Source organism: Pollicipes pollicipes, unplaced genomic scaffold (assembly GCF_011947565.3).
Source record: "Pollicipes pollicipes isolate AB1234 unplaced genomic scaffold, Ppol_2.1 Scaffold_7261;HRSCAF=8764_pilon_pilon_pilon, whole genome shotgun sequence".
Classification (NCBI taxonomy): Eukaryota; Metazoa; Arthropoda; class Thecostraca; order Pollicipedomorpha; family Pollicipedidae; genus Pollicipes; species Pollicipes pollicipes.
Window position 1 is genome coordinate 32,860,137 of NW_023597054.1, and position 14,684 is coordinate 32,874,820.

The window sequence follows — 14,684 nt, forward strand, 5'->3', positions numbered from 1 at the left end:
GGAAAGACTTGCTTCATTAAGTGCAAATTTGGTTTGATACCTGCTTTATCAACTGGCTTTGGCTGAAATCCACAAACGGGCAATTTCAGTCATGCAAGCAGAATACACATTCATGATAAAGTGAAGACGGGTCTGGGTGCGGCTGTGTCATTCAAGATGGCTGCCGTTACCTCTCCTGGTTCGGGCTGCTGTCGCTCTTCGACATAAAGCCGCCCTGCGTCACCCTCGGTCCACCGGCCTGGCAGCCGAGAGCGGCTGTCGCGTTTGCTCTAGCCGGCCGAGGCGACCGCGTAGGAGGGCCGAGCCCCGCTGACGTGGTGGACCAACAACGACGCCCCTCTGGCATCCGACGTCCCTCAAACATCCGTCACCACTCCCAGTCGAGGGGCCACCGCGCCGCCGGCGGTGACCGTGCAGTTCACCGCCCGCCCGCCGTCCTCGGCGGCCCGTACACTGGCAATCATCACCTTGACATGGGAGCGCCGCACGCCGCAAACCGCCGGTTGAGAGTCCTGTCGTCAACCGAGCACGCCGCGGACGCATGCTCGCACAGATATGGCGAGTCACGGCGAGCCGTGCCACAGTGAATCAGTCGGCGGTCGGCGTTTTCGCTCCGTGGTTCTGGCATCGTCGGTGTCATGGCCGAAAGGTCGTAATACAGACGCTCGTGCTTGTGCACAGTTGTTGAAGATCGTCGGTTCGGGACCGACAACCAACCGCGCTCCGTTCTCAAGATCCATTACCAACCCACGCTGTCCTTGAGCACGCAGACGGAGACACGGACGCAACGCATCTCGCGTTAGCAGGAATGGTGGAGCGCCAGGGCTTTTGTAAGTGCCGCACAATTTTGCATCAGACACGTACAGTGAACCTTTGTAGCTGCTAGACGCGCTATGCCGTGTGACTTCACAGGCCAACATAAAATTAGATCAGCAAAAGGCAGTCGATCAAGAATAGAGTGGTTCGACCTCCGACAATGGCAACTGACAGCTTACATAATTGAGCGTTGCTATCTTGAGCACATCACTTCACCCACTGGCATTCAACTGACGGCGTTAGCGTACACATAAAACGTGTATTGACAGGTGCATGCATCATCAAATACAGCGCCAGAGTCGCGCATCCCAAAGCGGTGGCACACAGCCCGGTCGGTCGTCCTCTGGTGCGCCCGCGTCTGGCACGACGCGACGGTGGCGCCTCACTGTGGGCAGTCCAGGCTCTCGTCCTCCTCGGAGGTGGCACCCGGGGCCGTCCGGGACATGATGGGATCTGGCGACACACGGGCCGCCGGTCAGCCGCCAGCACACATCCCGCGGCACACCCTCACGGCGCGGGCCCGACTTGAGCGCGCGGATGATAGCCGCAAGGGTGACGGCGAGCTGCGACGCCACGCGCTGTTGGTGAACGGCACGTTATCAATGGCCTTTCTGACAGCTAGCGGGCACGTAGTCCGGTGGTCATCTGGGAAAGAACGGACGATCAGCAGACGCTGCTGGCACTCAAAGCGGCTGGAAGCAGAATCGGAATGGTCGGGGGGTGCTGAATATGTGTATTTCGCAAAGCGCGGTAGATGGCCCGCGTCAATGAAGTGGAGGACTACTTCCCCGGAAAACGAATAATTTGCGACAGTTCTGGACATTTGTTGTGAAAAATGCTTCGCGCAACACTGAGCAAAAGCTTGTGCTGCGTCTCCAGGCAGTTTCTAAGGTTACCTGACGTTTGAAACCTTCGCAATCACAAGTCGGGCTGAACGTAAATCACATACGCATTATTTGCGAGAAGCTCCATAAGACCCACTCTTCCGCTTTCGTGAGCACGGAGGGACGGGAATGGTTAGAGCATGGAGCGACGGGAATGGTTCCCATGCATGCACAAGACTTTCCAATCAATTGAAGCCATATTAGTTTATATGGTGTAAAGGTAGTGAGCTATTTCACTACACGGTCGGAAAAGTTGTTCTGTTTTGCAATTGTATTAGCCAGAACCGATCACGCGGTATCAGAGCTACTTCGGTTTTTATCTAGTACTTTTCTGTATGAGCATCAGCACGCAAACTCTGTCGGTTTTCAATAGCTTGAATGGAAGCGAGTTCTTATTAAAACCCTGTCGATTGCATTTTTTAGCGCGTGACGTGATACAAATTTCGTATAACCCTCAAAGCATGAGGAAGACGTAAAAAGAGCAAATCCAGCTGAGGGCGCTTGCTCACAACATAGCAAACCTTACGTCATTACTGTAACGAAATACCGCCGCCTCCAGAAAGGGGCTTGACACTACTGGGCTTCCATCGTTATGTTGTATAACTACTAAACTTTCGCTGAAAATCATGGGCGGTTCCCGGTCACAGTAAGCAGTGACAGATCTGAAATGTTCCTGCACTACGTTCTCCCCGGTTTGATGTACGCATGGACATGTTCTCACTTTAACTTTGTAACAAACAAGGCATTGTAATAACTAAAAATGAGCTTGACACTATGATTTCGAATATTCCACAAACGAACTATACAAACGCAATTACATGAGCAAGCAATCTAAATGTGCAGCTAAAATTCGTGGAAACGCTTTTTTTCCTATAAACATTTCCAAAGCTTCTCACATCACGGTGTTGATAGCTGAGACAGCCTAGCAAAAACAACAAAGATTTTAATGTCGTGGTACACCTGAACTTAACTCGGGCAGCGTGCGCCTAGCTAAATGAGTGACGAGAAACAGAAACTGAGACACATCCGCAGACTTTTGCACGACACTTGACAAACCGATTCTTACTGAAAACTCCGATTCTTATCACCGGGCTGTCCTGTACATCTTTGAAATGCGATTAAATTGTCATTTCCGATGGTATCAGCACCAAACAACGCATATGCACACCTTGAATGTTCTAGTTCATATTGTTTCTTACTGTGTTGCGAACTTTTCATCCGATCCTTATCATCCACGATATCACAACAGCTCAGCACCAGCATATCCTTTGACATAGGCTCATGAGCCTTACACGCCTACCCGCACGTATATTCCTCTGACGGGACGTAACAACCCCAGAGCCGAAGGCCACACGGATGTCTGAGCTGTTATAGCAACGATAATGGCAATGTCGATGCCATCACATTGTCTTAACGGATTGACAGATGTTCGGCGGCGCGCGCTGCTGCTGGTCAGGCTACAAAGGCTCAGCAACTACAAAGGTCAACAGCGGTGCTCGCACAGCTTAGCAGCCGTCCATGCGACGTCGAGCGGCGTCTGGCAGCAGCTGGGCCTGTGAAATGATGTGTACGTGCAGGTCCACGTGCGAGACGCACACCACAGTCTGAGACCCGCCACTGACCTCCCCGGATGACAGATGTGTGACTCTGCTGAGACAGTCGCGATTCCCGCAGAGTCTCGTCCGCGTACTCCGAGTCAGGTAACGACGGCGCCGATACTAGCGCCACACCGGGCTCTGGTGGCAAACGTTAAAATATCGTCAACTGAATCCAGCGGGTCTTTGAGGACAGTCAGAGATTAACAAGGACATGCTCCAACCGACCGTACACAAATCACATTAACATAAGCTGGCATCACTAATACAGACCACGAAACCAAGATATCCGTGGGAACGCAAAGCTAGTTAATGTCGGAGCTCTAAGGCTTAACGACCTCTGGCATCAGGCAGCGCCCACCTTTTCAAACAGCAAGTAATCACTGAAATACAGCTTTGTGAAAATAAGGGTCCACATCATACAGACACTCTCGGACATGCAGTGACCATCCCACGGCGCGCACGGCCTTGACGTTCGCACCATCAGCCTGAAGCGTGACAGCGGGGTGGTGCAGCAGCGGCTGCGTCGGCCGCTCCAGCAGAAGCTGTCCGCCGCCGGGCGCCATGCCGTGCACCAGAAGGTGCTGCGGCAGCGGCTGCGGCAGTGCCGTGTACAGCTGGCCGCCGATGACCAGCGTCGCGCCCTGGTAGCCGACCTCTGCCAGCGGGTCCAGCGTGTACGTGCCGTCCTCCTGCACGGCCAGCGAGCCGCCCGGGATCACTGCACGGAGGGAGAATATCGCGTCACTGCTGCACGGGCGAATCGCCCGGGATTACTACACAGAGGGAGAATGCCGCGCCACTGCTGCACGAGCGAGCCGCCCGGGATCACTGCACAGAGGGGGAATGTCACGTCACTGCTGCACGAGCGAGCCGCCCGGGATCACTGCGCAGAGATGGAATGTCGCGTCACTGCTGCACGGGCGAATCGCCCGGGATTACTACACAGAGGGAGAATGCCGCGCCACTGCTGCACGAGCGAGTCGCCCGGGATTACTACACAGAGGGAGAATGCCGCGCCACTGCTGCACATGCGAGCCTCCCGGGATCACTGCACGGAGGGAGAATGTCTTGTCACTGCTGCACGAGCGAGCCGCCCTGGATCACTGCACAGAGGGAGAATGTCGCGTCACCGCTGCACGAGCGAGTCGCCCGGGATTACTACACAAAGGACGGGCAGAGCCGGATGTTAACAGCATCTTGCCTGACTGCCTGCCAAGAAGAGGCCAGATGGCATGCTTGCTTCACATCTTGAAGAGTGAAGAGTGTGAAGAAGAGTGTGTGTGTGTGTGTGTGTGTGTGTGTGTGTGTGTGTGTGTGTGTGTGTGTGTGTGTGTGTGTGTGTGTGTGTGTGTGTGTGTGTGTGTGTGTGTGTGTGTGTGTGTGTGTGTGTGTGTGTGTGTGTGTGTGTGTGTGCGTGTGCGCGCGCGCGTGCGTGCGTGCGTGCGTGCGTGCGTGCGTGCGTGCGTGCGTGCGTGCGTGCGTGCGTGCGTGCGTGCGTGTGTGTGTACATAATACAAACTCACTTCTATCTATTGATAACCTTTTTAAGAGGAAAAAGCTGTTCAAGACACCACAATTCGGTTTAGTAAATATGTTTATCGATGCGTCAAGGTTTGATTACGTCGTCGTACCTCGCACAACACTGATTGAGAGCCAACTGACGGCCGTTATGTCTGGAAATCGCGCCTATGAACACCAGATATGAACGACTCGACAATTATATTTTCCTTGACCTTGATCGTCGCATGGCATATGGAGTGACAGGGTTTCATTAACTTTATTATGACGTCATGAATGCCAAGGTGACTTTGAAATACTCTCACCAAATTATCTTTACCCATTTTCGCAGGCGTGTAGCTAAAAAACTTTAGGGGCTTAGATCTTAGGAAGGGCAGGATCGTGAGCAGTACCGAAACGTCTTCACGATGTTTATTTCAGTTCAAAACCCCATATACATGTGGTCCACTCCCTTTACTGGCATAACGCATGTCGATAATTTGCATCTTCGCCGACAGTGGCGGCACATGTCTCTACCATAAGACTACCAGCGGGTGGTGTGCCGAACTCTCCAGTAACAGTACGAGAAGCGGTATGATGCACGGTGTCAAGACAATTCTTGCTGGATGCAGACACGCTATCATACACAAAGCATGCATAATCCAGCGTGGAGCGGACGTGTGAATGATATATTAGCATGAGCGTGCTTCTGTACGTCCCATACGATGTGCAGGACACGCACTTTAGAATGTTAAGAGATTTGACGCAGCGATCGCGTAACATTTTGAGATGTGCGTGGTGTGAAATCCGGTGGTTAACGTATAGGCGCCTGGCCACGGTCTCAGTTGGCAGTTGGAATACACCGCCATATCGACGGATGCTCACGTCGCCGACTTGCTGGCAGCGACAAAAATTATTGCGACGGTCTTGTCACCTAAAAAACAAAACCCTTCCATGCTACTTAATCTTTCTACACGGAGCACGGCCAGCTGGAGACGTCGTTCTCTAGATGTTGCGCTCGCTGCATCGGTTCAAATGGTAAAACCGCCAACAAAAAGGACACGTCCGACAGACTGGGGAAGCACATCACAATATCGTTAATCACCACCGCGAACAGCGCAACGCTTAGCACGTCGCCGCTAGGTACACCGTTTGCTTATTAGTGCGCATCAGACGACGTTGCCGACGCAGACACGGATACATCGGGTAGCTAAAAACCTTTGAAGAGGAGTAGTCATACAGCCACGCATGCCATATTCAAAAAGCTCGAGAAGAATACCATGGTGCCAAGTTATGTTATAGCCGCCACCCATGTCAAAAAAGACTATCTCCATTGTCTCTTCTCTTTGAAAGTCTCACGAATCGTGGCGTCGCGAGCTAAAAGGCGATCTAATGTACCCCGATTTTTCTTTAGCCATACTGCGAGCTATTAAAAATATCGTGTTTCTCCAGAAACCAGGTAAGTCGGACGATTACCATCCTTGCCATGAGCTTAGAAAGAGACACCGTTGTACAACGCTTGAAACACCGTTGGTGAACTCCACCTCAATCGCGCGATATCTCAGCTTATCGCAGCGGGTAGCTATCCCCGAGCCTTTCGCACCCGTTTGGATGCTCGAACGGCGAAAGCGATGCCAGGCCCCTAAATCCCTCCGGGAACCAAAAACGCCTGGGGTAAGTGGAGCTGGCCCCTCGCTGCGCCCGAAGTTCGTCGCAGTCCGTCCCGTTCCGGGGGCGGGAGGGTTTTGGTTGGAACAAACCACGCAGTGCTGCTGTTGATTTCGGCACCGAGGCCCTCCACTCGCCTCCGAACCCAAGAGATGGACGTATACTGTGCTAGTTCCGGACGATGGCCTAACACTCCTTCGGGAGGTGGTCACCGCCCGGTGCTACACGGGAACGACGCCTCCCACACTGCCAAGTGTTAGGTGAAGCATTGAGCTAATTTTTTATAATTGGGAGGGTGGGGCAGCGACGGTCTTACCAGAGCGAGGATACAGCGAAACCACGGGGAGCAGAGATGAAATGACGTGTTTCGATAAACAGTGCAAGCTTTTAATAAGACAATGCAGTAAAAGCCCGATTACTGCACTATTTGCAGGCCTATTGGAATCAGCAGCAGGTATCTGAAAGTCGACGTTCAAACTCGGGGTTTGGGCATAAAACCCTTCCACTGCCTTTGCAATTGCATAACGGCTCTCCCAACTTATTACAGTTCTCAAGCGCGGCTCCTTTGCTTGCAGGAAGATTAACACGCGCCCGGGTGGCCGGTTAGACACCCTTCGCTCAGGTGATGGGGTCAATCTGACCCCCTGAGATCTCAGGAAACAACAGAGCTAGAGACACCAAATGTACAGGGTGTGCTGTCCTTTACGTGAACTCATTTAGGTCACAGTTTGAAGTTCTTAGGCCATGACGTTCAGGTCAAATAAGGTTAAATAAGGTCACACTCCAGGTTAGTCTCCAAAGTGTTCCCAGAACCTAGATACCTGATCTCAGCACAAAGTCACGTGCTCATTCAGGATCAGTGGCCTTGTTTGAGCTTTTAAAGGTCATGGTAACCAAAATAATACAAGACTGCTTTTAAGTTTTGCAATTGAGTAAGCGACAAAGATTACGCTAGTCAGTATGCCCCTAAAACAAAACGTTGATCTGAATCATTTCGGGGCAGTGACCTATTTTGACGCTTAAGAAGTTCATGAAATATCTGCAATGCGGTTCCTGTTATCAATAGATTCGAAATGAGCAACAGAAACTACCGCATACAGCAGGCCCTAGAGCACTAAAGACTGGTTGGTCTTGCCCGTAATCTGACCTTCATACCTGACCCTAGGTCAATGGAATTAATTCATTCAATTATTGTATTGCCTAAGCAAGTATTTCAGAGATGTATGGCTTCGTTTAACACTCCGCTGTAGATCAGATTGAGCGATTTCCCACAAATTGACTTCGCTGAATCCATGGCCTGACTTTGACCTGCCGTAGGTAAGCGAGCTTAGAAAGTAAATCAAAGTTTTGATACCAAGCGATCCGCTATTCATTTGTTTAGTGCTATGCAAATTTGACGAAGCTGCGCCGCATCGTTCGGAAACTATTCCGGAATAACCTTTGGAGGATCAATTTGACCCCTATCCGGGCGTTCGTTGAGAAGGTCTGTGGGGGCACCAACGGCTCCGAGTTCGTGAATTCCAAGAAGGCTTATATCCATTACTAAGACGAGTAACAATAAAAAATAGGCTGTACCGAAGTCCACGGATGAAAAACTACCCGAGGCAGTGCAACATCAAGGTCTGTAATCAACTGACTGCACAGTGTCACGGTCCATGTTTGCCTTTAGCCCGAGCCTGTTGATCAGATATTCCATCGAACTTTTCCAGCGCACAGATTCCTGGGAACGGAGCCAACGCTGGCCCAGCCCGGCTTAGCCGTACCCGTCCTTATTTTATTCCTTATTTAAGGATGCAGTCCAAACCTTTTGATTGGGTGGATTTCTGGAAACAGATCCCGCGCTCACCCAGCCCAGTCCAGCTCAGCTCAGCGCAGCTCCGGCCCTGCCATCCGATTGGGAAATCCCAGGTCAGCGGCAGGATTTTGTGCGAGAGTTTGCTGTGCCGCGAAGCTCGACACAGTCCGTCGTACCATCTAACGTCACCATCTGACCTTCAGTGCCGGCGATGCCACTAGCCGCAGACCATCTCCGTCAGGGGCCAATAGCGAGTACTTTAAAGCGTTCCACATTTGTATGAGCTCCTGAACTGAGGTAGCCGTCTTGGAGACCATTCGGTGCAGTTCACTTCCGTACACTCACTTCAGGGAATGCTCCGCAGCTGTATGGGGTTTTTAACTGAAAGGGCCATCTTGGAGATCATTTCGTGCGGTTCACAGCTCAGCCCTTCTTAACACCTTAACTATTTTAGTTTCTGAGCTACACGACCACGAAGATGTGCAGACTTTTCGGGAACTATTTCAAGATCACCCAGGCTTCCATGACGCACAATAACGTCATTCATGTCCCGTCATTGCATTGGCCATGCGGTGATCCGAGGCCAAGAGGAATGTAGTTGTTGAGTCGTTCATATCTAGCGTTCGCGAGCACAATTTGCAAAAACAACGGCCGTCAATTATCTCTCAATCAATGGTACAGGTGAGATGGTATCAATCGTATACATAAGATGACGTATTGAATAATGACGTATTGGGAATTAGAGCAGTGATGTTATTTGATCATACCTGATGCTTGCTTAAAAATCTGCAAATATCGGACATTCCCTTTAAGATCTAAAACCCTCCAATTTCTGAGCTGCAAGCCCACGAAGACACGCAGACTATTTCGTGCAGAAAATTTCAAGGTTACCCAGACATCCATGACCCTTTCTAACGTCATTCAAATTCCGCCATTGCACTGGTCATGCGGCGATCAAGGTCAATATAGTTGTCGGGTCGTTCATATCTGGCGTTCGTAACCATGACTTCTAGATATAACAGGCGTCCATTGTCTCTCAACCAATGTTGCGTAAGCTCTGCAAGATAACACATATGAAGTTGTGCGCTACTTAATACAAAACGTTGCACGCTCTTCCTGGTGATTACGGAAATAAGACTCGAGTCTTTTCCCCAAGTGCACCAACAGTTATGTGAGCTTACTTTATCGCAGGTGATACTTGCTTCAATATCTACAAATGCGGAACATTTCCTTCAAGTCACTAGAACTCAGCCCGAACGGCGTTTCGTGGCAGCATTAACGCTTGACGGCGTGCTTTTTCTAATATGTTTTATCGATTCGATGAAACTGGCACCAAAATAAAGAATGTTCCATTAGCTTGTACAAATTAATCACCTTCCGGCCTAGGAAACAAGGCCCTACGACGCACCGGGTCAATGTTTTCCAGCACGACGCAGGGAATTTTCCAACTTCCAATCAAGACATGCAAAACTTCCTCGGTAGAACAGTCGGTACCCCACCGTGTCTGTACTTGGCAGCGTTCCAGCCCGGCCGCCCCAGGGCGTTTGTACCTTATTGCCCGCGGAGTATGAGCTGATTGCGAACAGTTGACGCGTGCTGTCAATGTAATTCAGCATTTATTTTCACAGACGTAGCCGGTGTCCGGACAAAATGTTGAATAAAAAATTTGACCGTGAAGTTCAACAAGGATCAACCAACAAGGTTGAAAGCCAAATCGGGAAAAATCAAAGGCGAAAAGTTAACAGGGATAAAAATAATAAGACACATACCGATTCGCGCGACAAAAAGCCAGAAGGGATTGAAGTTAAATCGGAATAAGTCGAATTGCGGTACAAAAAGTCGAATCGGAAAAGAGCTCAAGGACAAAAAACCGAGAGGAAAAAGTTCGAGGGATAAGTCCAATTGGAAAACTAATCAGACAAAAAGCCGACAGCAGTAAAGGCCAAAACGGACGGGAATCAATTGACGAAAAGTCTTAAAGGTCAAAAGCCGACTGGGATGGAAGCCGGGTGGCAATGTTAATAAATGAGTCAACGGGATGCAAAACATGGGATCTGGTGTTTCCTGAGTAAGCCAATAGGAACCACAAAACCAACTTTGCTGTGTGTGTGAGGAGCCAGTGGGAACCATGACCCAGGGTCTGGTCTTTGCGGATGAACCAGTGGAAGTCATAAACGAACGTCTGGTATTTGTGAAATAAAATTAATGGAACCAGGGAGCCAGGGCCTGATGTTTGTGGAAAGCCAACGGGAACCGGAAACTAGGTTCTCGCATTCGCAAAAGAACCAGTGAGGACCAAAAACCAGGGTGCGACGTTCCCTGCGCAACAAGAACATCGACACAATTGTTCATCGACTCCATCCACATACAGTTTCTGGAATCGAAGCCGCTTAAGCTGCCAACGAGCTCCAACGTCGAGATCACGACGTCGCTGCGCTCCCTAAGACCTGGCTCCGGTACAGCACGCCAAGCCGGCGAGCCGTCTGACGGTCTTCCCCGACTATTCCCCTCTCCGAATCCGCCGCACAGGAAATCGCGCCTGCGACGGAGCGATTAGCCGCCGGAAACGCCATCACGGGATCTCTCCATCTCTCCTGAAGATCGATGGATACCCGCAGCCGGGACGGCGAGATGGAGACCCTGTGGGCCGCCATCAGGAGGGACCGTAGACGTTAGCTGGTGATTGGCAGTCCGTACCACCAACCACGCCACACCGTCGCGGCCCCACAGGCGGACTTCGAAGTCCTGGAACACCAGCTGCGGTGTGCCTTCGTCAACCCGCCACTGCCGTGACGGTGTGCAGTGAAGTGAACTGTGATAAATGAGGGTCGGAAGTAACCACGTGCGCCAGCGGCTGAGAATCTTCCGCATGAGTGCTCGTAATTTGTGCAGTGACGTGAACTGTGATCTCCTGAAGGTCGGAAGTAACCGCGTGCGCCAGCGCCTGAGGAGCTTTCGCATGAGCACCCGTAATTTGTGCAGTGATGTGAACTGTGATCTCCTGAAGGTCGGAAGTAACCGCGTGCGCCAGCGCCTGAGGAGCTTTCGCATGAGCACCCGTAATTTGTGCAGTGATGTGAACTGTGATCTCCTGAAGGTCGGAAGTAACCGCGTGCGCCAGCGCCTGAGAAGCTTTCGCATGAGCACCCGTAATTTGTGCAGTGACGTGAACTGCGATCTCCTGAGGGTCGGAGTGACCACGCGCGCCAGCAACTGAGAAGTCTTCGCATGAGCACTCGTTATTTCAACCTGCAATCGTAATGACCTATGCCATTGGCTCCTAACTGGACGTGTGCATTGCTCGAAATCGTGACGTCATGACGAATTGCTAGGCGACCCACTATGATTTTAGCCCCATGTGCATGCGCCCCTCATGTTTAATTTGACGATTAACAGCCACTGCGACGTAAGATCACCCCTCTTCAATGGGTCGATACATACATCCACATAGACAATACACAGCAAGGAGGTGTGAGCGCGTCGCCGAGGCGGGCCACGCAGCGCCCACCGCGGCGGCCAAAGCCCGCCCTCCAGCCACCCACCTCGGCCCTCCTGGTCCACGAAGACGCGCGCGCCCGGCGGGATGAGAGGCTGTGGCGCGGCCGGCGCCGGCGGCGGCGAGCCTGGGGTGTCCTCCAGGCCGGCGGCCGCCTCCGCCTCCAGCTGCTGCTCCAGCAGGCTACGCGGCTTCATGGCCAGCAAGCCGACCAGCACCTCTGCCGGAGCGCCGGATAAATCACGGACAGCACATCCGCTGGAGCGCTGGACAGGTCTGGGCCAGCGCCACTGCCGCAGCCGCCGCTGAGTCCGGGTTCCGCGAATAGCGCGGTTCACGACACTCGTCGCGCAGAAACAGCACGGTGCACAGCACAGCCCGGGGCACACTATGCACACTCTGAAAGCGATGAGTCAATCGGTATGATATCGGTACACTAAGCCCCACGCGTGCCTGCATCACGGCCTGCACCAGGTCCAAACGCTCGATCAAGACGAACTGGCGGGGTCGCGTGCGTCGGTCACGCCAATCTCGCACGGCCACGTCCGCCCCGCCATCAGGGCGTCATCAGTCACCGGAGTCACGTGGTCGCGACCCGAGTTGCTGCGTCCGGCGCCGCCCCACCTCTGAAGCTCATGCGGTGGTGGTTCTTCAGCTGCTGCTTGAGCGTCCACCATCGTCCGCGGAGCCACTGCGGCGAGCGGACCGAGTTGCGCGGCCACGTCTCGGTCAGTGAGCTCCAGTCGATGTCGCCCTCTTCCGCCAGACCCGAGTCGGAGAGCCTGCGGAAGGCGCCGGTCAGCTGGCGCCAACACAGGCCCCCGAGCCCCGGCGCCGGCTCAGACGATCGTCAGCTATCAGGCATCAGGCACGTCCCGCGACCATCCGGCACAGGCCTCCGATCCAGCCTGGCAGCTGCGCACGCAGCATCCGGCACAGGCCTCCGACTCAGCTTAATAGCCGCGCACGCAGCATCCGGCACAGGCCTCCGACCCAGCCTGGCAGCTATGCACGCAGCATCCGGCACAGGCCTCCGACTCAGCTTAATAGCTGCGCACGCAGCATCCGGCACAGGCCTCCGACCCAGCCTGGCAGCTATGCACGCAGCATCCGGCACAGACCTCCAACTCAGCTTAATAGCTGCGCACGCAGCATCCGGCACAGGCCTCCGACCCAGCCTGGCAGCTATGCACGCAGCATTCGGCACAGGCCTCCGACTCAGCTTAATAGCTGCGCACGCAGCATCCGGCACAGGCCTCCGACCCAGCCTGGCACCTATGCACGCAGCATCCGGCACAGGCCTCCGACTCAGCTTAATAGCTGCGCACGCAGCATCCGGCACAAGCCTCCGACTCAGCTTAACAGCTGCGCACGCAGCATCAGGCACAGGCCTCCAACTCAGCCTGGCAGCTACGCACGCAGCATCCGGCACAGGCCGCTGCGTACGGTACGGCTGGCCAGCAGGGCCAGCAGAGCCCAACGCCGCGGCGACGGCCATGCGCGCACGACCGCGCGCAGCACCCGAAACACTCACACGTCGATCAAATGTTTGTCGTCCTCGCGGGTCCACTCCTCTCCGCCGGTCGTCTTCCAGCTGAGATTGTTCAGCCACTTGCTGCGACACTGCTTCTCCGAGCGCGTTATCACCTGGTGAGTGCGCGTCCGGTCAGCATCACGCCAGCTGCGATGAGGTGCCATGGCACGGCGGTACAAATACACGCGGAGTACGCGCCATCAACTCCAGGAAACACGTTACAAAAGTAGGGCCTGATACCGTTCCCGAGGCTTGGGTCTCAAATATACGGAATCGTGCTTTCAAGTCGCGGCACAACGGAAGCACTCCAAATGCATACCAGGCGTAGTTACGCTGATAATGCTTGCTTTAGTTCAGCATAAAAATCGGCTCCGGTTTAGTTCAACATAACATAGAACCTACTCTTCTTCACGATAAAACTAAGCCCGCGTCAAATCTGACGCCCAACTCAGCCTACCGGTAATGTGCCGTCACATGCTAACTTGACATATGACATAATCCAAGCACTCCCGGCCCATTACTGTTTGCGGCTAGCGTGACTACCTTCTGTGCCACGGCGGCCCAGTTGATGCCGGAGGTGACCTGCTGGCCGGGCAGCGTCTGCGTCAGGTCATACACGGCCTGCTCCAGTCGCTCCTCCTCCTCTTTCAGCCACTTGCCTGCCGACAGGGCCCGGTTGCAGTGACGGACAGAGGCGGACGGCCGCGGCCCCCGACCCCGGCTGACCAGACTACAGAACCGGGCACAGAGCTGCTGCGTCTCACCGAGCAGCGTTCTTATGACAGAGTTCCAGACGGTTCAAAATTACGTAAGTTGTTCAGTGCATTTGCGAGGAACATTATTCGCATAAATAATACAGTAGTAACATCCTTATTCCTCGACGAAAAACCGAGAGAATGCTGATATCGATGGGTTATGACCGCTCTATATCTCCACTCTGCTGTTGTTTCTCCGAGGAATAAGGACATTACCACTGTCTAATCTATGCGTCCCAGATGGGTACGTGTGTTCAAGACAGGCTGCGTAGTTACACGCCAATTGGAACAGCCATGAGCACGCTGTTTGCGTTTAAACTCAATGGTACTCAGGCCTGCCGCTCGCAGGCGAGCCCAGGTACGTACGTGATGAAGGGCCAACCGAAACCAACGCCAACCGAAACCCCACACCCACACAAGAGCCATCCCAATTGAACGGACGATGTTTGCCGACACATTTAAAAGTGGTAAGCAAAGCCATGACACGGCCACGCTTGCCTCAGACTAGTTCGGGTTTCTGCCAAATGATCGCCGAAGACGACCATGCGCAGTTTCTGATATTTCAACCAAATTTCCTGCTTCACATCGGTACGAGTATCCAACATTCTACCAACTTAACCACAGAAATGGAATTTGATTCA

General features: G+C 53.1%; 1 protein-coding gene across 2 annotated transcripts in view; it reads right to left on the reverse strand.

The window, feature by feature from the left end:
- Nucleotides 1-1,055: 1,055 nt before the first annotated feature.
- LOC119112209 (cyclin-D-binding Myb-like transcription factor 1) overlaps nucleotides 1,056-14,684 on the reverse strand; it is a 46,323-nt gene continuing 32,694 nt past the window's right edge. For both annotated transcript variants that reach the window (XM_037236306.1, XM_037236305.1), the window contains 7 exons: nucleotides 13,832-13,947; nucleotides 13,289-13,401; nucleotides 12,379-12,536; nucleotides 11,801-11,974; nucleotides 3,777-4,016; nucleotides 3,323-3,436; nucleotides 1,056-1,269 (listed from right to left, as the gene is read on the reverse strand). In XM_037236306.1, coding sequence (XP_037092201.1) covers nucleotides 1,199-1,269; nucleotides 3,323-3,436; nucleotides 3,777-4,016; nucleotides 11,801-11,974; nucleotides 12,379-12,536; nucleotides 13,289-13,401; nucleotides 13,832-13,947 — 986 coding nt within the window. In that variant the 3' untranslated portion in view covers nucleotides 1,056-1,198. The remainder of the gene's footprint in view (nucleotides 1,270-3,322; nucleotides 3,437-3,776; nucleotides 4,017-11,800; nucleotides 11,975-12,378; nucleotides 12,537-13,288; nucleotides 13,402-13,831; nucleotides 13,948-14,684) is intronic.